General features: G+C 53.9%; 1 protein-coding gene across 1 annotated transcript in view; it reads right to left on the reverse strand.

Annotated features, from left to right (window-relative positions):
• Nucleotides 1-20,446, reverse strand: part of LOC131586388 (zinc finger protein 208-like) — a gene marked incomplete at its 5' end in the record, with an annotated part of 150,206 nt that overhangs the window by 105,183 nt on the left and 24,577 nt on the right. The window contains one exon of the mRNA XM_058853220.1: nt 11,022-11,714. Coding sequence (XP_058709203.1) covers nt 11,022-11,714 — 693 coding nt within the window. The remainder of the gene's footprint in view (nt 1-11,021; nt 11,715-20,446) is intronic.

The raw sequence follows: 20,446 nt of genomic DNA on the forward strand, positions 1-20,446 counted from the left end.
TTTCCACCTGTTATCTCTTTCCAAAGGAAGGACCAAAGTCTCCTGGGGGTCCAAATCAAAGCCATATTCTTGGTGCCACTCAGGTTTATTCTTCAGGGTAAAAAAATGTGTCTGCACATATCACTTGGTCTCATTTGTCTTCTTTTCTTAAAAATAACATCAACTGTAACAGTGGATGATCATTTAAAGTTCCATTAGGCAGTCCGTTTTCACCACTTTCTAATTTTTACCAAGCCTACCGTTGGTTACAGTATTTAATCAGATCACTTTGCTTCAAAAAATGACCCTCTGGGATTCCTCCCAAGTCTTTCTAATGTGCTAAAATACATTCTAGTGGACTCTTCATGCCTTGGACCAGATGTTCCTTGTCTGTGTCACACGTGTGGGTTTAGAATGGCCACCAGCCAGGATGTGCCCTAAGGAGGCCGTGCCAGCTTCTGTGCAAGGCCCCGTTCCCTTCCTGCTGCGGCTGCGTCAGCAGCCCTGGGGGCTGCTTCTGCTGCCCTGAGCCTGCAGAGCAGGGCAGCGTTTGCTGATGGTTTGAGCTGTTCCTAAAGATCCTGTCAGGCTGTCTTAGACACTTTGGGCAAGGGATTCCTTCCAACCTGGGCCACTTAGGGGGGATGGGGGTGGAACCAGGGCGGGTGGCAGTGTGTGCAAGGACCCTTTGTGACATATGGTCACCATGGAATGGAAATGGACAGGGTGTCAAAGGGCCCTTTGTGACATGTGGTGACATAGGAGCTGGCGGTGACAGGGCCACACCACAGTGCTCGGTGCACGCGACGGGACAGGACGCGCCAGAGCGGTGCTGTGAGGAGCCCCCGCACAGCGCTCTCGTTTGTGTCTGACCCGGAGCTTTTCTGAGCCGTCATTCCTGCAAGTACCATAAATCCAGTCCCTGCCATGGAGCAGCGACCCCCAAGAGTGCCCAAGTTGGCCTGGGTGGAGGAGGAGGAAGAAGGCGGCCCTGGAGCTGCCCCAGCACAGGAGACTGAAGAGGTGCAGGAGTTCCAGCCACTGCAGGAGGGTGAGTGGCAGAGCTGGGCCAGTTTGGCCACATCCCATCCCATCATGTCCTGTCCCTTTCTGTTCCCTCCCGCCCCTTCCCGTCCCCTGGGGATGTGCCCACAGAAAGGATGGAAGAAAGCCTGGGGCTACCCCCCCAGCAGTGGCCACACTCCATCCCCTGGGGCATCCCAGGGCTGTCCCTGCCTGGGGAGTGCAGGGCTGGGCTGTGTTCTCCGGCCTCTCCCGCAGCCCCTCAGCTCTGGCTGCTCTTTGACAGATGCAGCCATGGACCAGACACAAGAGCAGGACCTTGCCGGTGGCCTCTTCCGCAGAACAGCGCAGGTACCTGCAGCCATCCCCACCTGGGCTGGGCCTGCTGGCACTGCTCAGCTCAGCACCATGCTTGGAGCTCTCCATGCAATATCCCTCTCTTCCCACCCTTCCTTCTCCTGCCTGACTTGCAAATTCATCAAGTGCATTTGGCAGGAAGAGACCAGTGCCATGGGCACTGGGTCCATGGAAAACGGTGATGTCTACACCACCGACACCAGTGCTGCCATGCTGGAATTGATTTTGGAGGAGGGTGTTTCCATTCCAGAGCAAGTAAGCAGCCTGTGGCCAGGGTTTGATCCTCCAGGGATGGCTTGGCCTCCCAAGCCATGCCTGCTCATCACTGTAAGCCTTTGAGGCCATTGCAGAGTGGTGACAAGGGAAGCACTTCTCTGGGGAAGCTGGGGACATTCCTGACTCCCTGTGGCAGCTTTCCAAGTCTCCCTGTGCCTTCTCCAGGTGCCTGCCATGGTGAGGTACATCCACCAGTGGCTCATGGCCAATGAGTCTGCTGAGCACAAGCTGGACAAGGCCCTGTTGGATCTCACTGAGGCACAGCCTGCTGATGTGGTCATTGCTCTCCTGCGTGTGGCCCCATCGTGTGACAGGTACGGGGCCCACGTGCCCAGAGGGCTCAGGGCTCCCCAGCCCATCACCCTGCACAGCCTGGCCCAGGTGTCTGACCAACAGAGACTTCCAGGGCCCTCTGGCTGCTCCCTTTCCCAGCCCTGCTACATCGGCCCCTGAGCCTGCTGCCATGCCATGCCCCCTCAGGGCCCTGTCCCCACAGGGCTGGGCTGCCTGGGTGCTGCTGCTGGTGAGGGGCAGCGGGCAGAGGCAGAGCTGGCAGCCAGCTCAGCTCCCCCCCCCCACTGCTGCCCAGGCCATGGGGATGTGTCTGAGACCCCCGTGAGACAGAGCTGTCACCCCACAGAGCTGCCATGACCATGTGGAAGACGATCTTGTGCTCGAGCAGGACTGTGGAGCCAGTGGTGCAGATACTCCTTGATGTGCTGGGGAACTGGCCAGAGCACAGCACGTGCACCTCCGATGGGGACAACACGGGTGTCTTTGCCCTGGCTGTGAGTTTCTGCAACTGGCCTTTGCTCACCCCATGGCCAGCCGTGTCTTCAGCAGCTCTGTTTCCTCCTTCCCCCACTGCATCTCCCTGCCTCAGGCACTGGGCTCAAACCTGGCCTAGGGGCAGCTTCAGGGGCACCAGGCCCGATGCTCCCCCTGTGTCTCCCCCAGCCTCTCCCTGCCACGCTCAGGCCCTGCCACAGAGACACCTCGGCACTGAGCGCTGTCTCAGGGTGCTTTGTCCTCTGCAGGCAACTGTGGTGATGTGGAAGTTCCTTCAGGTGCCCTGTGTCCCACGTGTAGTGAATGGGTATTTCCCCCACCTCTTTGTGCATCTGCTCTTCCAAGTGTTCTTCAGCACACTGGATATGCCAGAGGAAGTTGATACCTTCTGGAAGGGATGCCAAGAGCAGCACAGCCTTGCCACCAGCCCCAGCAGGTGCTCCATCCCAGTCCTCCTGTCCCTGCCATGTCCCCATGGCAGGAGCCCGTGCTCCCAGCGTGACGTGGGCCTTGCTGTGCACACAGGTTTGCAGTGCAGACCCTGAAGTCCCTGCTCTGCCTTCTCCGGTGTGAGCATGTGGTTCTGGAAGTGGAACGCAAGTGTGGCTGGGACACGCTGCTCTGTGCTGACACCCACCACTATGCCGTGGGTCTGCTGGCCAGGTGAGACCCCCTTCTCCCCACTGCCTCTGGCATTTGTGCCCTGTGTGTCTGGTTGCCCCACACCATCCCAGTGGTTGTGGGCCCAAGGGCCTCGTCACCAAGGAACAACCAAGGAGACTTCAAAAGGCTGGGAGAGGAGGGTGCCCAGGAGCAGCCACCTCCCCAAGGGCCCATGTCCCCTTGGAAGCTGGTGGGGAAAGATCAGCCCTCTGTGAGTCATTCCTGGGAGAGCTTTACTGCTGCTGGCTCAGAGTTTTGCTTCCTTTTTCCTCCATTCAGAGAAATGTGCTCTTCATCCGCACACTTGTGTTCTGGGGTAGCATTCTACCTGCTCAGCCTGCTCAGCAAAGAGATGCCATTCTGGGATTTTGCTGCCCTGGCATTCCTTGTAGAGGTGAGCCTGAAGGCCAGCTGCTTTCCAGCTCTCTGCCCTCTCACAGCTGCAGCTGCCTGGGATTTCACTGCCCGTGCTCTGTGCTGCTGCCAGGGCCCAGCTCTGTGTGGTTCCAGCCTCCTGCCAGCCAGCTCCCCTGTCACTGCCCTGTGCCTTTCAGGTCCTGGAGTGCCTGGACTTGACTGAATGCAGTGACAGCATCCTGGACATCCTGTCAAGCCATCTGCAGAGCGAGTGCAGGGAGAGGCAACGCTTGGTACTCAGAGGCCTCCTAGTGCTTGGCAAGAATCCCCTGATGGTGAGAAGGGGGCAGTGGCTGAAGCCATGCGGGCAGCGTAGGGATGGGGAACGCAGTCCCTGGGCTTAGCTGAGCTTCAGACACTGAGGCAGCTGCTCCCAGCTCTCCTGCCTCCTGGCTCAGCTGCCCGAGTGCTTTAGGACCAGCCTTTGGCCTCTGGGCCCTGCAGCAGCAGGGTGGGGTTTCACAGACTTCTCTTCCCCACAGGCCAAGAAAATGTGGAGCCTGACTGAAAACCTGCTGGAGCTCCTGCAGGAAAATGATAGTGACGTGGTCAGGATGACCATGGTTCTTCTCAAATATTTGTTCCTGTATAATAGTGCCCCGATAGCCATCCCCATAGCCCGGCAGCTGGCTGAGGTGCTCCTGCCACTGTTTGACAATGTAAGGTTCTGTGCCCTCAGCCACAGCCACTGGGTGCTGCCCAGACACTTTGTGCCCTGTGTATTCACAGGCCAGACCAAAGGGGGCCCGAAGCACCCAGTGCTGAAGTCTTTTTTCCTTCCTTTCATACAGGATGATAGCCAGGTGCAGCTGTGCTCCATGTCTGTATTTAAAAAGATGATAGATTTATTAATGGAAGAGGGAAGAAAGGCCCTGAAGTCATACGTGTGCCAGAGCCTGCTCCCACTCTTCTTCCACTGCCATGAGCAGAACCAGCATGTGGCAGAGGTGAGGACACCTGGGCTGCCGGTGGCACCCTGGGAGAGGGCTCGGCTGCCTCCTGCCCTGGCACCTCCAGGCCTTGGCACACGAATGCGGGTCCTGTGCCTGGGCTTGTGGGGCCATCTCCAGTCTCTGCTGCTCTCCAGGTGTCCCAGGAAACGCTGCATTCTTCAGCCAGATTCCTGAAGAGGAGAGATATTGAACAGATGCTGCAGCTGGATAAGAAACTCTGGAAGTTCAGTGAAGGCCTGGTAAGGACGGCCTGGGCGGCCCAGCCTCAGCCTGGAGAAGCTCCCTGTCCCCGGTGCCCAGTGTGTGGGGCTGGCAGCTGCGCCCCTGCCCACTGCTGCACCCGGGAGCAGCACGGCTTCTTCTCCAGGCTCCTGTGGCCCCGAGCCGTGTGCCCATGGAGCCCTGGCCCACTGGGGCTGCGGGGCAGGGCGGCACCGCGGCTCCCCGGGCAGCAGCCGGCCCTCTGCCCCCTCCAGAGCCCGGCGCCAGCGGCTGCTGGCCGGGCCTCAGGGCTGGGCGGGCACGGGAGGCCGGGGCTGGCCGCAGGCAGTGCCCGGCCGAGGGGCAGAGCCCGCACCAACCCTTCCCTCCTGCCGCTCTCTGCAGCTGGCACAGGACAGGAACCGAGCGGCCGAGCAGCTGCGCCGGGCCCTGCCGTACCTGCAGAGCCCACAGGAGCCCCTGCGAGAGGCGGCCATCAGGTTCATCGGTGAGCCACGAACCCGGGCTCCCTCCCCGCCCCGCCGCAGCTCGGCCCCGGCCCCGGCTGCTGCCCCGGCAGCGGCACCCGGGCCCGGCGCCCTGGAGCCCCGGCTGCCCTCGGGGCTGCTGCCGGCCTCTGGCAGCCGTGCCCTTGGGCTGAGTCAGGATGCGGCAAGGGCCCGGGCTGAGCCCTGCCGGGGCGGGAGGGCGTGTGGCCACAGGGCTGGCAGCGCCGCTGGCAGGGAGCTGTGCCGCCGGGGCCCTGACAGGCTCTGTGTTCCCAGGGATGGCCGGGCAGCACCTGAGGGAGAAGAAGAAAGAGATGCTGCTCATTTGTGAGGGTGAGTGAGGGCAGCGGGCTGTCAGCGGGGCTGTCGGGGGGAGCTGCAAGCCCTGGCCTGGCTGTGGAGGGCTCTGCTCCCTGTGTGGATGAGGGGCGGTGTGGGCAGAGCACACCGAGATTTCAGGGGCACGTGGGGCATTCGTGGCCGCAGCTTCGGGCTGATCCCCTCGGTCCCTGCTCTCTGCTGGCCATGGCAAGAGCCGGCTGGGATGGCCCTGGCAGGGGGCTCTCTGTGGGCCCCCGCAGGTCTGGGATCTGACCGTGGCTCTGTCCGTCTCTCTTCCAGCCCTTGAAGACACAGCATGTGACAGCAGCCTGGAGGTTGGAAGCCTGGCACTTCAGACTTTGTGCCTTCTCAGGGCAGGAGACCACGCTCCTATCTCCACCTTCCAGAGGCTGCGAGATCAGCTCCGCAGGGCATGGAGGTCACGGCCTCGTCTGTCGGGCCTCAGCTGGCTGCGCTGCTGGAGCTCTGCAGAGAGCTGATCTGGGAGGCTGTGTCTGCTGGGGCCACATCAGCAGCCAGCAGGGACTTTGTTTCCTTCAAAGATTGTTCTTTTTTGTTTTGCTTTAGTATGTAAATAATATAGGATATGTTATAATAGTCAGACTCCCAGGAGCTTTCTTTTGCTGCCCAGGGTGTGTGGGGAAGAGGGGAAGAGGGGGAAAAGGGGGCTTGTGCTCTGCAAGCTGCCCAGGCATGCAGTGGTGCGGGGAAAATGGCCAGAAGCCCCTTGGCCTTTGGTGGTTCTGCTGAAGCCACAAGCCCTGTCCCAGCCAGGAAGTGCCCTCTGTGTTCTCCTGCCTGTGTTGCTGCCTGGATTGCTGAGGGCTCTGTCATGATCACTAACACCGGCGGGAATCATGAGAGATTTGTTTGATCTCACAGTGCAAAAGGACACAAAGGGATTTCAGCTTAAATCACAGCAATAGTGCACTTTTATTTTAGTGCCAACAACAGGAGTTCTAGCTGCTATGGTTTTTTGAAGGAAAATTGCTGTAGGTTTATGTGATTCTGGAAGGCCTCGAATTAAAGGGGTCATCATTTCACAGGTAATTGCATTGGTGATTCATAGCCAGTAGTTAATTTTCTGTCATGTATCATTTGCAAGCAGGCAGCTTTGTGCATGTCTTCCAGTAGCTGGTCAGGAGTACCAACTATAGCTCCAGGGTCTCCCCTTTCCAGTGGATGAAGCCCTGCTGCCCAATGAGCTGCGTGCTGAGTTAGGGACCACGGGTTACATCTGTCTCCTGCTGTTGAGAAGACCCCATGTCCCCAGTACCCACTGGCTTCTTGTTCTGTCAGTCAAATCTGATCTCCTCCGGTGAGAGATGCAGTATGTGTTCTGTCTCTGACTCGTGAGGGAGACGCCCGTACTCCTTTTTCAGCTCAGCCAATTCAGCAGCAGTGTACAGGATTTCTTTAGTGGTTGTATGCAAATCAAGATCTTCATCATTGATATGATTATATTCTGTTTTATTAAAGGTTTCAAGCTAGGACAGCAGTGCTCCCCACAATTTTTCATCAGTTAGTTCTTTTTGAGGGTAAATTTGATTAATGAGAGGGGTTTCCCTCTCCACTGTTTCTTTGGTGCGTAAGCATTCTTTGAATTTTTAACCCATTCCTCTCTTTGGGCCACTGGCAAGAGATGGATCTCATTCCTTTCTTCATCTAATTGTTTTTGCAAAATTTCAACCGGGTTTTGAAAGGAGTCCATTCTAGTTCTTTCCTCACCTTTTTGCTTAAAGCAAGTTTCTCTAGCTGCTGTAAGACAAGCACCCAAAACTGAGCAGAGTATATATTTTTGCCGAGTAAAAGCCTTTGGAACCCATACTGGAGATCTCCTCCTCATCCTTGTCTCCACCATGCGCCTACCAATATCCTTGTGCCGTGGAGCATTTGCTCTAAGCCGCACCTTGGGTCACCCCGCTCCCGAGTGTCACAATCCCCTAACACAAGTGGGAGTCGTGAGAGGTTCGTTTGATCTCAGAGTGCAAAAAGGACACCAAGGGATTTCAGTTTAAATCACAACAGCACTAATGCACCTTTATTTTAGTGCCAGCAACAGGGGTTATGTGATAGATGAGAGGGAGAGAGAGAGAGAGAGAGGGAGAGAGAGGGGTAAAGAACCAATGTAAAGAGAGAAAAGAGGGGGTTATAGCTACCAACAGACGAGACGGGGTCACTGGTGTCTTCTTCTGTGGGGAGATCTCTCTTGAAGAAAGTAACTTGGAAAAGTCATTTTTACAGTCTGTTTCAAAGCAAGGGGCAGCTGGCCAAGAGGTGGGGAAATTCCTTGGCTATTGTGATGAGCCCCCTTGCTCTGGGAAGCAGGTGTAAGGTACAGAACAGGCCGCTCCTTACAAGTCCCTGCTCAGCAGCAGGAATGAAGGCAGTGTACCTTGAGAGCACAACAAGCACACCTGCAAACCATCACCTGGCAAGCTTCCACCTCAACCAGGCCAGAACCCCTGCACAAATTCCCTCGGGGTCTTCAGGGTCTCGGTCTCTGTTCTTGCAATGGTTGTGGGGCAGATGAGGGAAACTTCAGACTGTCTCTTACACCCTAGTAACCCCAAATGACACCAATGAACCCAAATCACCACAAATAACCCCAAATTACTCTAAAGGACCACTCTGACCCCTCACCTGACCCCAAATGACCCCAATGACCCCACACGTGAACCCACAGGACACAGACATTTACCCCCTGCTGAGCTCGGTCCTATACAACCCCAAATCCTTCAAAAACCTCCAAAATTTGACCCTGGGAACTTCCTGGACGAGCAGGGTCAGTTCCAGTGCAACGAAGCCTTTGTGCCCTTCTCGGCCAGTGGGCACCCCAAAAATCCCATAAATCCTTGGGGTGGGGTCCTAAATCCTTCTGGAATCCCAAAAATCCCCAAATTCCTTTGTGGTGGGGCCCTACATTCTTTTGGAATCCCAAAAATTCCTCGGGGTGGGGACCCCAGACCCATTTGGGACCCCCACCCCTGAAACCCCCAGACCATTTTTGGACCCCAATCCCAAAGCTCCCAGACCCTTTAGGGACCCCCCAGACCCTTTTTGGGGTAGCCCAGACCCTTTTGGGAGCTCAGACCCTTTTGGGATCTCGTAGCCCCCAGAGTCCCCAGACCCTTTGGAATCCCCTCGGCCCTTTTGGGATCCCCAATCCCTGAAACCCCCAGCCCCTTTTGGGACTCCCAGCCCCTTTGGGACCCCAGACCCTCTGGAGACTCCCAGCCCCTTTTGGGACCCTCGGACCCTTTAGAGATCCCCCCAGACCCTTTTGGGACCCCTGACCCTTTTGGGACCCCCGACCCTTTGGGGTGGGGCGGTGCTGACGCCCCCTCCCCACAGGGCAGTGGCTGTGCCTGGGGGAGGCGCTGGCGCGGGCAGAGCTGTTCCTGTTCCTGACCTCGCTGCTGCAGCGCCTGCGGCCGCGACCCCCGGCACCCCCCGAGGAGCTGCCCACGGCCCCCCTGGAGAGCGGCTTCGCCATCATCGTGCCCCGCTTCCAGCCCCTCCTGCTGCCCCAATGAGACCCCCCCCAAATTCCAGACTGCTCCCCAAATTCAGGAACTGCCCCAGGACCGGGACCCTTCCCCATGGCTGGAAAATCTCCCCCCAGATCCTCCCCAGATTCCACTCCCAACATCCCCCCCGCTTCCAGCTCAGGATGGGGCTCTGATGAGACCCCTCCCCAAATCCCATCCCCAAGATGCCTCCCCATCGCTGGAAAATCCCCCTAAATCCACCCCAAACCCCACCCCAAAATGGGGAATCCTCCCTGAGACCCCCCCCCCCAAATTCAGGTCTCCCCAAAATGCCCCTTCTCAATGGGACTAGGACCCCTCCCCATCAATGGAAATTCCCCCAAAACCTAAAGAATCCTCCCCAAATCCCCTTCCCAAAATCAGAACCCCCCCAGGACCTCTGAATTTCCCCCCAAAACCACCAAATTCCTCCACAAAAATACCAAAATTCCTCACAAATCACCCCAAAAACCCCAAAACCCCCATACTCCCCCCAAAGTCCCAAATCCACCCAAGACTCAAAATCCCACCCCAACACTCCAAATTCCCTCCCAAACCCAAATTTCCCCTCAAAACCCCAGAATTCATCAAAACCCCCAAAATTTCCCCGGACCCCCAAATTTCCCCCAAAACCACCAAATTTTCCCCCCAAACCCCAACTTGTTTCCCAAACCCCCAAATCCTCCCCCTAAGAAACCCAAAGTTCTCCCTAAAACCCTAAATTTTCCCCCCAAACCCCCAAATTCCCCCTAATTTCCCATATTCCACCCCAAAACTCGGGAGATCCCCTGCAAAAAACCAGTGACCCCTCCCAAGAAGCCCCCCAAAATTGCAACTCCTTCCCCAAAAAATCACCAAAAAGCTGAGAATGTAAATTTTTTATTTCACATTTTTCACACTTTGGGTAGGGGAATCCCAGAATTCCCAGGATTTTTCCCGTTTTTTTGAGGAGGGGAGTGCCACCAACTTTTCCAGCACCCTGGGAGACACCTCTCCAAAATTCCTGCCCCTCAGTACCCCCAAATTAAGTGCACATAAATAAAAAGAGGGGGAAAAAAGGGAGGGGATAAAAAGGTAAAAATAAAAAAAAAAAAAGAAAAAAAAGACCACCCCCACCCATATTTGGGGAAAGGGGGACAGAGGAAAACTTGAGGGAGGGGGTGATTCCCCTCGAAGAAACTGAGGGACCCCTCAAAAAAATTGTGGAAACCCCCTCCAAAGAAAGCCCACTTTGAAGAATGCCAAAGCCACCAAAAAATAGGAAAAAAAACCACCAAAAAACAAAAAAGGATAAAATTTGGGGGAGAACCCCCAAAAAATGTGTCAAAAATGGGGGAACTCCTCCTTGAATCCAAAGAATTTTTGAAATTTTTTTTCCCAAAAGCAGCAGGTTCTTGGGAGTGGCAGGGGAGGAGAGACCCCCTCCAAATTCCTGGGGCTGTCCCTGAGATCCAGCCAAGGCACCTGGTCCTGGAGGGGGACAAAAAGGGCATTTTAAGGAAATTAAAGGAATTTTGGGGGACTTGGGTGAATTTTAGGGAATTCTGGGGGGCTCTGGGGGCAGGTCTCAATTTTGTGGGGTCTTGCTTTCTGGGGCTGCAACATCATGTCTACGGAGGCCACAGTTACCAGGGACAGGCATGGGACACCAACGAGATGGGATTCTGCTCAGGAAAACATTTATTCAGCTCAGGAACAAACTCAGATCCAGAGACAGCCCCAAACAGAGGCAGGGAGATGGGGTTTGAGAACCAGGGTGGAGTTCAAGGTCAGGGACCACTGGGAACACAGCAAGGGAGAAACCCCAGGGGCCCAAACCCAATCAGAAATCCCTGGGCTGCCTCCCCACGAGGGGCCCAGGGTGAAGTTTGTTCCTGGGCTTACAGGGCCAAACCTTCGAGGCAGAGGCTTCCCTTACCAGTGTCTCTGTTGGTGTTGGGTCAAGTTAGAGATCTGTGTGAAGCTCTTCCCACACTGGGGACACTTGTAGGGCCATCTCCAGTGTGAATGCGCCGGTGCCTGACAAGGGTGGAGTTGTGCTTGAAGCCCTTCCTGCAGTCGTGGCAGCGGAAGGGCCTCTCATCCGTGTGAATCCGCTGGTGCACGAGGAGATCAGAGCTGGTCCGAAACCTCTTCCCACACTCAGGACACTCGTAGGGCCTCTCCCCAGTGTGGATCATCTGGTGGGTGGTCAGATGGGACCTCCGGCTGAAGGTCATCCCACATTCCCCACACTCATAGGGACGTTCCCCAGTGTGGATGCGCCGGTGGATGGACAAGTTAGAGCTATTTCTGAAGCTCTTCCCACATTTCCCACATTCGTAGGGCCTCTCCCCAGTGTGGATGCGCCGGTGGGTGACAAGGGTGGAGTTGTACTTGAAGCCCTCCCCACAGTCAGGGCAGCGGAAGGGCCTCTCATCCGTGTGAATCCGCTGGTGCTCAAGGAGATGGGAGCTGATCCGAAACCTCTTCCCACACTCAGGACACTCGTAGGGCCTCTCCCCAGTGTGGATGCGCTGGTGGATGATGAGTTGGGAGCTGCAGCTGAAGCCCTTCCCACATTCCCCACACTGATAGGCCCATTCCCCAGTGTGGATCATCTGGTGGCAGATCAGTTTGGTGCTCCGGCGGAAGCTCTTCCCACACTCCAAGCACTTGTAGGGCTTCTCCCCATCCTGAAGCTGCTCATGGACCACCAGCCCAGAGCCCTGGCTGGATCTCCGGCCGCCTTCCCGGTACAGGGTGGGTCTTTCCTCCTCAGAGCACCCTGGGATGGGTTTGGAGCCCCTCCTCCTGCGGGATCTCTGAAGCTTTTCCTCCCTGCTTGACTCCTGCGCTGTGGAGCTGCTCAAGGCCTCTTCCATGAGGTTCTGCTGTGGGGATTTCTCCTCCCTGGTCTCCATCCTCAGCTCCTTGTCTGGGGGAGGAAGGACAAGGAGAGGATGGGATTTGCCTCCGTGCCAGAGGGAAGGGGAAGGAGATCCCCCCAGTGCGTCCCCGGCAGGACGGCGTCGGCAGCGGGGTTGTCCTGCAGCCGGGGGCCATGCTGGGCTGGGAGATGGAGCAGGAGAGAGGGGGAAAGGGGCACTGACTTCCTCCTCACCTGCCTGGGTGTCCTGGTGCATCTTCCTCTTCCTCACAGCCTCCTTCTCCATCTGGCCAAGGTTTGGGAATGGGAAATCCTGGTTTGGGGAAAAATACAGTTCATGAGCACATTGGGTTAGGGCGTTCCTCCAGCCCAAGTCCATCTCTAGAAGTCACCGGTCATCTAGGGTCCATAAAAACCTCCCAAACACCAAGATTCAGCCCTGAAAATGCCTCCCGGGAGTTCCCCATCTCTGGTCTCTCCCCTTTGCTGTTCGGGGGTACCCCCCTGTTTCAGCTGCTGGGGGTCATGCTTGCACTGGGGGTTCCTCACCTACTCAGTTCCTGCCTTCCCCAGGCTGCTGGGAGTGCCAGGAATCTGAAGAGTTCCCCCCATTTTCACTTCAACACGTAGAGATGGTGGGGGGTTTTGGAGTTCCAGTGTCGCTTCTCCCCTTATTCTCTGCTTCGGGCTGCAGGCAGTACAAGGAGTCCCCCCTTCCCCTCTCCAGGCTGTTGAGGGTCCCGTGAATTGTGGCACTCCCCCTCTCTGGGCTCCCCACTTTGGGGTCCTGGGGGTCACAGGGCTCTGCTCCTCCCGGCTGCCTCTGCCAGTAGCTGCCACCAGGGCTCCCAAGGGGCATTTTCCGCTCAGCTTTGGAGTTTTTCATTCCCCAAACATACCCCCTAAACAACCCAACCCAGGGACCCCCCAGGATATCTGGGCCAAGCTCCCCCTCCCCGGCCACCTGTGGGATGGGGGATGATGATCCCATGGGTGGGGGACTGTGAATTCGGGGAGTGCTTGATATAGTGGTTCCTTCTACTTTCCCTGATCTTCATTTGTCCCTCCTCTTCCTCCCGCTCCTCCTCCCTAACTCCACCTTCTTCTGCCACTTCCATCCCCTCTCTCTCTCCTTCTTCATCCCTCCTCTTCCATCTCTCCTCCTCCTCCCCCAGGAGCAGTGACACCCTCGGTGCCCCGTTCCCAAACCCCTCACAGCCCACGGCAGGAGCGGGGATGGAGCCGGGACAGGTCGGGATGGGCAGCGCGGGGCTCTCCGCTGCTCCCACCCGCTGGGGACGGGGGGAACCCGGCCCGGGGAAAAGGAGAGGGAAACTGGGAAAATTGGGGGCTGCAGATCCAACCTGGGGCTGGCTGGGGACCCTGGCTGGGGACTGCCAGCCCTTGGGGCTCCTCTGGGGAGATGCGGGAGGGGGGAACACAGAGAGGGCTGGGGGATCCCAGGAGTGGCAGCACTGGCAGGGACTGGTTTGTACTGGGGTAACTGGAACCCTACTGGGACAACTGGGAATCCTTGGGAATGAGCACAAGCATGCTGAGGGCAGCTGGGATATACTGGGAGTGACAGTGACCATACTGGGGAAATTGAAATTACGCTGGGAACAACGGGAACCATGCTGGGGACAACTGGGAGCGAGTGGAAGTGACTGGGACTATACTGGGGGCAACTGGGATCAACTGGAAGGTACTGGAACCATGCTGAGGGGACTGAGGCAACAGCTGGGATCTTACTGGGAACAACTGGGAGTAACTGGAAAAGAATGGTATCATTCTGAAGTAACTAAAACCTTACTGGGGCAGCTGGGATATACTGGGAGTGTCTGTGACCATACTGGGAACAGTTGGAACCACACTGGGGACACCTGGGGGTGAGTGGGACCATGCAGAGATGGACTGGGATTATTCCAGGGACAACTGGGATCATACTGGTAGGAACTGGGAAGAATTACAACTATTCTGGGATCATACTCAACTGGGATCATACTGGGATCACAGTGGGAGCAGCTGGGTCCATGCTGGCTGAGACTGGGATCCCACTGAGGGTGACTGGAATCATACTGGGATTGACTGGGAGTGGCTGTGAGCAACTGGAATCATGCTGAAAGCAACTGGGAGGAGCTGGGAATGACTGGGAGTGTGCTGGGGCTGACTGGGATATACTGGGAGAGACAGGGAGTCCCAGGGATCACACTGGAGGCTACTGGGGTCATACTGGAACTGGCAGGGAGCAACTGGGGCCACTGGCCTCATACTGGGAGTGACTGGGATTAGACTGGGAGTGTGAAGGAAACTGGAAAATTGGGGAAAAAATGAAAAAAAAAAAAAAACAGGATAAATTAAAGGAAAACGGAAGGGAAAATTCAGGGAAAAAACAGAAAAATATCAGGGTGAAATAAAAAAAAATTGAGGAAAAACCAGGAAAAAATTGGGAAAAATTTGGGAAAAACAGGGGAAAATCTGACAAAAAACTGGGGAAAACCAGGAAAAAATTTTGGGAAAAAAAAGAGAAAACTCAAGGAAAAAAATGTGAAAAAATTGGGGAAAAATCAGGAAAAGAAAGTGGAAAAAATCTGGGAAAAATCAGGAAAAGTCAGAAAAAATGGGGAGAAAATCAGGAAAAAATAGGAAAAGAAGGAAAAGTCATGAAAAACCAGGGAAAATTGGAAAGAATATTTGTGAAATCATGAAAAAAACTGGGAAAGAACTTGGAAAAATTGGGGGAAACCAAAAAAGAAAGAGGAATAAAATCTGGAAAGTAATAGGAAAAAAACCAGGAAAAATCAGATAAAAACTAGGGAAATTTGAGAAGAAATTGGGAAAGAGCTAGAAAAAATTTGGGAAAGGAAGAGACAAGAATCAGGAAAAAATGGGAAATACATGAAAAAAATCGTGAAAAATTGTGAGAAATCAGGGAAAATATCAGGAAAAGAAGCCGAAAAGACCCTGGGAAAAATCAGGAAAAATCAGGAAAAAATTGGGAAAAATATTGGAAAAATGAAGGAAAAAACAAATATTTGAGAAAAAATTGAAAAAAAAATAAGGAAAATAATTTGGAAAAAATCAGAGGAAAAATGTGGAAAAAAAAGAGAATCAGTGGAAAATCAGGGAAACAAACAGGAAAAGGATAAAAAAATCTGGAAAAATGAGAAAAAAAAAAAGAAAAAAAATCAGGAAACAATTGGGAAAAACCAGAAAGATTAGGGAAAGGAAAAGGGAAAAAACAGGGAAAAAAATGGGATTAAACCAGGAAAAAGCACAAAAATCAAGGAAAAGTTTAAGAAAAAAAAAGGGAAAAAATTGAAAATAAATCAGAAAAATAAAAAAAAAAAAAGAAAAAAAATCAGGAAAAATCAGGAAAAAATGGGGAATATCTGGAAAAATATTGAGCAAATATTGGGTAAAATCAAGAAAAGAGAGGGAAGAAACCTGGAAAAAATCAGGAAAAATCAGTAAAGAAATTAGGAAATACAGGGAAAAATCAGGGACAAATTGTGACAAAAAAATGGGGAATAACCAGGAATAAATTGCGAAAAGAAGAGAGAAAAATCAGGAAAAACTAAGGGAAAATCAAGAAAAAAATTTAGGAAAAAACTGGGAAAAAAACAGGGAAAAATCAGGAAAAGAAAGAGGAAGAAGACTGGGAAAAAATTGGGAAAAATCAAGGAAAAAAAAAATGAGGAAAAGAAAGTGGGGAAAAACTTTGTAAAATTGGGAAAAAAATTGGGAAAAAACTAGGAAATATCAAGGAAACAAACAGGAAAAAATCAGGAAAAATTAGGAGAAAAAGGGAAGTATTTGGACAAATCAGAGGGAAAAATCAGGAAAAAAAAATTGAAAAATATGTGAAAAAAATTCTGAAAAAAATTGTGAAAAATCAGGAAAAAAATAAGAAAAAGGGAATAAAACCTGGAAAAAATCTGGGAAAAAAATCAGAAAATAAATGAAAAAAATTGGGGGAAAATCAGGAAAAAAATGGGAAAAACAAGGGAAAAAAATGGGAAAAACCAGAAAAATTATGGAAAAATTTGAGAAAAAGTTGGGGAAAAGACAAAAAAATTTTGGGAAGAGGGAAAAATCAGGAAAAACAAAAAAATCAGGAAAAAAATGGTGAAAAAACTGGGAAAAATTCAGGAAAAATCAGGAAAATTAATTAAAAAAAAAAAAAAGAGAGAAAAGAATTGGGGAAAATAATGGGGAAATTCAGGAAAAAAAACAGGATGAAATCCCCCTATCCCATTTTTCCATGGAATTTTGGGAATTGCCTACCTGGGAGGTTGTAGAAGAATTTCCAGACCTGGGAATCCAGGGAGTGGGGAAAGGTGGAATTGCAAATGAGCTGCTCCAGATTTTTGGGAAGGTAGATGGCCTGGTCCTATTCCAGCTTCCACAATGTTCAGATGAATCCCACTCCTCCTTCTGGCTAGAAATCATGGAAAAATCATGGAAAAATAATGGGAAAGCTGTGATTCAAATTCATGGAGTTTTGCCCCCAAAGCACAGTTTTTTCCCGCCAAAATTTCTATTTTTCCCCCCCAAAATATTAATTTTTTGGAATAATTAAATGGGGAAGATTAGGGGGAAATAGGGAAAAATAGGGTGGAAATGGAGCAAAAATGGGGGAAATTGGAGCCAAAATGGGAAAATAATAGGGAAAAAATGGGATAAAAATAAGGAAAAATGAGATGGCAATGGAGGAAAAAATGGGAAAAATGGGAGAAAGGAATGGAAGAAGATGGGGATAAAATGATGGAAAAATGAGATAAAACCAGGATAAAAATGGGGAAAAAATGAGGGAAACTGGGAGAAAAATGAAGGGAAAATGAGAATAAAAATGGTAAAAATGAAGTGAAAGTGGGAGAAAAATAGAAGAAAATGGGGAAAACAGGAGAGAAGATGGGGAACAAACTGGGGAAAAATTAGAGGAAAAAGAGGGTAAAATGGGGAAATGGGGAAAAAATAGATTAAAAACGGGAAAAAAATTGGGAAAAATTAGGACAACATGGAGAAAATATTGACTAAAAATGCAGGAAAAAATAGGAAAAAAATTCAGAAAAATTAAGAAAAAATTGAGGAAAAATGAGATTAAAAAGGGGAAAATGAAGGAAAAAAAATGAGTAAAATTGTGGGGAAAAAATAAAAAATAGGATAAAAATGTGGAAAAATTATATGAAAATGGGATAAAAATGAGAAAATAGAGCAAACCTGGGAAAAAATAGGATAAAAATGGGGAAAAATTGGATAAAAATGGGGAAAAAATGGGATAAAATGGAGACAAAATGTACTCTAATAGGGAATGACTGGGAGTGATTTGGCTTATCCTGGGGCGCAGAGGAAACTGGAGCCACACGGGTGGAACAACCGGGCAATGCTGGGAGCAGCCACTGCCGGCACCGGGAGCCCCGAACCCCTTTCCCGGCCATGCCGGACCCGCATCCCCCCGGCCCCTTTGCCGGGGCTCTGCCGCCACCGGGACCCCCCAAAAACACCTCCCGGGGACCCCCGGGGTCCCCCCGAGGGGCATCTGCGGCTCGGCTCTGGAGCCCTGCCATCCCCAAACATCCCCCCCAAAAACCCCAAACCCAGGGAGCCCCGGGGTATTTGGGGCGAGCTCCCCCTCCCCGGGCACCTGCGGGATGGGGGGCGATGGTCCCGAAGGAGCTGCAGATCCAGAGAGCGGGGAGCGCACGTGGAGCCTCCTCTGCCTGCTCCAGCTCTTCCTCCTCCTGCTCCTCCTCTTCCTCCTCCTCTGTCCCTCCTCTTCCTCCTCCTCTGTCCCTCCTCTGTCCCTGGGCGTGGTTCGGAGCCCTCGGGTGAGCGGGGCCGGGCCGGAACACGATGGGAAAGGGCTGGGTCCCCCCCAAACCGAGCTGGGGGCAGCGGAGGTTTGGGAGAACAATGGGAACGGGGCGGGACAGGGGAACAGGGGGAGGTGGGAGCACTGAGGGTCCCCCAGTTCACCCCAGGACCCCCAAGCCCCGTCCCAGCCCCCCCAGTTCCCCCCGCAGCCCCGGCTGAGGGGGGCTCAGCCCAGGAGCCGCCGTCGTTCGGGGCTCCCCCGAGTGCAGGAACGGGAGAGTTCCCGGCTCGGGGAGCCCCCAGCAGAGGAGGGGATCTTGTCCCTCTTCCAGGGCCTTTCAGGGTCTTCAGGCCCATCTGAAGAGGAGTTTTTCTCTTTTTCAGGTTTTTTTGGGGAGATCCCACCACTACAGGGTGTTTTTTCTTCCCCATTTTGGGGTGTTTGTGCAGCTGCAGCTCCACAAACCTCTTTTGAGGGGGGGATCATGATGGCTTTAAGTGACATTTTTAGGGGTGTCCCCACCCCAAGCCCCTGTAGGAGATGTTTTGTCCCCAAGGTTGGATTTTGGGGGTTCTCTCTACCATGGCCGCTTTAAGGGCCCCCGGTATTGTCGGGTCCCACTGTAACTCCTCTTAAAAGGGCAACACCACTCCCGTTGGTTCCGGCAGTGGAGCCCCGGGAGGGGTTGGGGGTCCCGGGAGGGGTTGGGGGTCCCGGGAGGGGTTTGGGGGTACCTGGGTGATGCCAATGAAGGTGATGGGGGATAATGCTGGGTATAAACCTTTGTGAGGGGTTCCTGAGGGTTTTCAGAAGTTCTGGGTGGTTTTGGGGCCACGGTTGTTTTTTGGGGTTCTCAAGGGGGTTTACAGGAATCCTGATGGGGGAATTTGGGTGATCCTGGGGGTGGAATTGGGGGTCCCAAGGCTGTTTTGGGGAACCTGCTGGTGATGGAGATGGGGACCCCATGCCAGGTATGAACCATCTCAATGTCTGTATGGGGTTTTGCAGTTTTGGGGAGTTTTTGGAGCATCCAGGGATGTGTTTGGGATCCCGGGGAGGTTGGGGTGTCCTGGGGGGTTTGGGGGTACCTGGGCAATGCGGGTGGCAGTGCTGGGGACCCCGTGCCGGGTTTGAACCTTCTCACTGTCCACGGGCAGCGTCAGCGTGTTCAGGGAGATCCTGGGGGGCCCGGGGGGTCACCCCAAATCCCAGGGACCCCAAATGCTGAGGGACCCCCCGAACTGCCCTCACCGCTGGATCTGCTGCAGGCAGGGGGGCACCAGCACTCAGCCCCCACCCTCCACCATCACAGGGGGGCTGTGGAAGAAATCTGGGGGTGCACGGACAGGTCGGGTGGGACCCCCAAAGTCCTGGGGGAGGGGACACAGGGGGACTCCCAGGAATTCCCGTTGTGGGGGGATGAGGGGGGACCCAGGAAGAGTTTGGGGTGGATGGGTGGGTCATGGGGGGTCCCCCAGGATGGGTTTGGGGGGAACTGGATTGGAGCTCCCATGGCAGTGGGATAGGAAGATTTGCCCATGGAATTCCATGGGAATGGCATAGCAGTGAGATCCATCTACAGAATGGGACAGCAGCGGGATCCATCCGTGGAGGTCCCGTGGGAATGGGATGATGTCTGAGATCCATCCATGGCATTTCCATGGGAATTCAAATGTTCCCAAATTTTACCCTCCCCGATTCCACATTCCCATTCCCATATCCCCTGGGAACTCTGTCCTCCCCACCTTTACACTCCAGCGCCTCCCGCCCATATCTGACATATTTCCGGAGACATTCCCTGCAGCTGTGAGCCAGGGAATTTGTTAATCCCTCAGCCTGGATCTCAGGGATCCCCGTGGCGGTGCCACAGTTGCCATCGCAGCCCCACAGATCCCCCAGCCCCGGCTCCCCCCGCTCAGCCCCGCTCTGGCTGTGCCGCTGCTGCAGCATCTGCAGCTCCCCGCTGGCCCCGTGCCGGTGCCGCTCCTTGTGCCGGCTCTGGCTATCCCAATATCCCAGCCCTGGCTATCCCAATATCCCAGCCCTGGCTATCCCAATATCCCAGCCCTGGCTATCCCAATATCCCAGCCCTGGCTATCCCAATATCCCAGCCCTGGCTATCCCAAGATCCCAGCCCTGGCTATCCCAAGATCCCAGCCCTGGCTATCCCAAGATCCCAGCCCTGGCTATCCCAAGATCCCAGCCCTGGCTATCCCAAGATCCCAGCCCTGGCTATCCCAAGATCCCAGCCCTGGCTATCCCAAGATCCCAGCCCTGGCTATCCCAATATCCCAGCTCTGGCTATCCCAATATCCCAGCCCTGGATATCCCAATATCCCAGCTCTGGCTATCCCAAGATCCCGGCTCTGGCTATCCCAGTATCCCAGCCCTGGCTATCCCAGCCCTGGCTATCCCAATATCCCAGCCCTGGCTATCCCAATATCCCAGCCCTGGCTATCCCAATATCCCAGCCCTGGCTATCCCAATATCCCAGCCCTGGCTATCCCAATATCCCAGCCCTGCCTATCCCAATATCCCAGCCCTGCCTATCCCAAGATCCCGGCTCTGGCTATCCCAATATCCCAGCCCTGGCTATCCCAATATCCCAGCTCTGGCTATCCCAATATCCCGGCTCGGCTCCGGCCGCCATCCTCGGCGGCTGCGGCTCCGCCCAGCCCCGCTCGCTGCGGCGGCGCTGGAAGGGAATCCCAGCCAGGGAC

Source organism: Poecile atricapillus, chromosome 19, assembly GCF_030490865.1.
Source record: "Poecile atricapillus isolate bPoeAtr1 chromosome 19, bPoeAtr1.hap1, whole genome shotgun sequence".
Taxonomy (NCBI): domain Eukaryota; kingdom Metazoa; phylum Chordata; class Aves; order Passeriformes; family Paridae; genus Poecile; species Poecile atricapillus.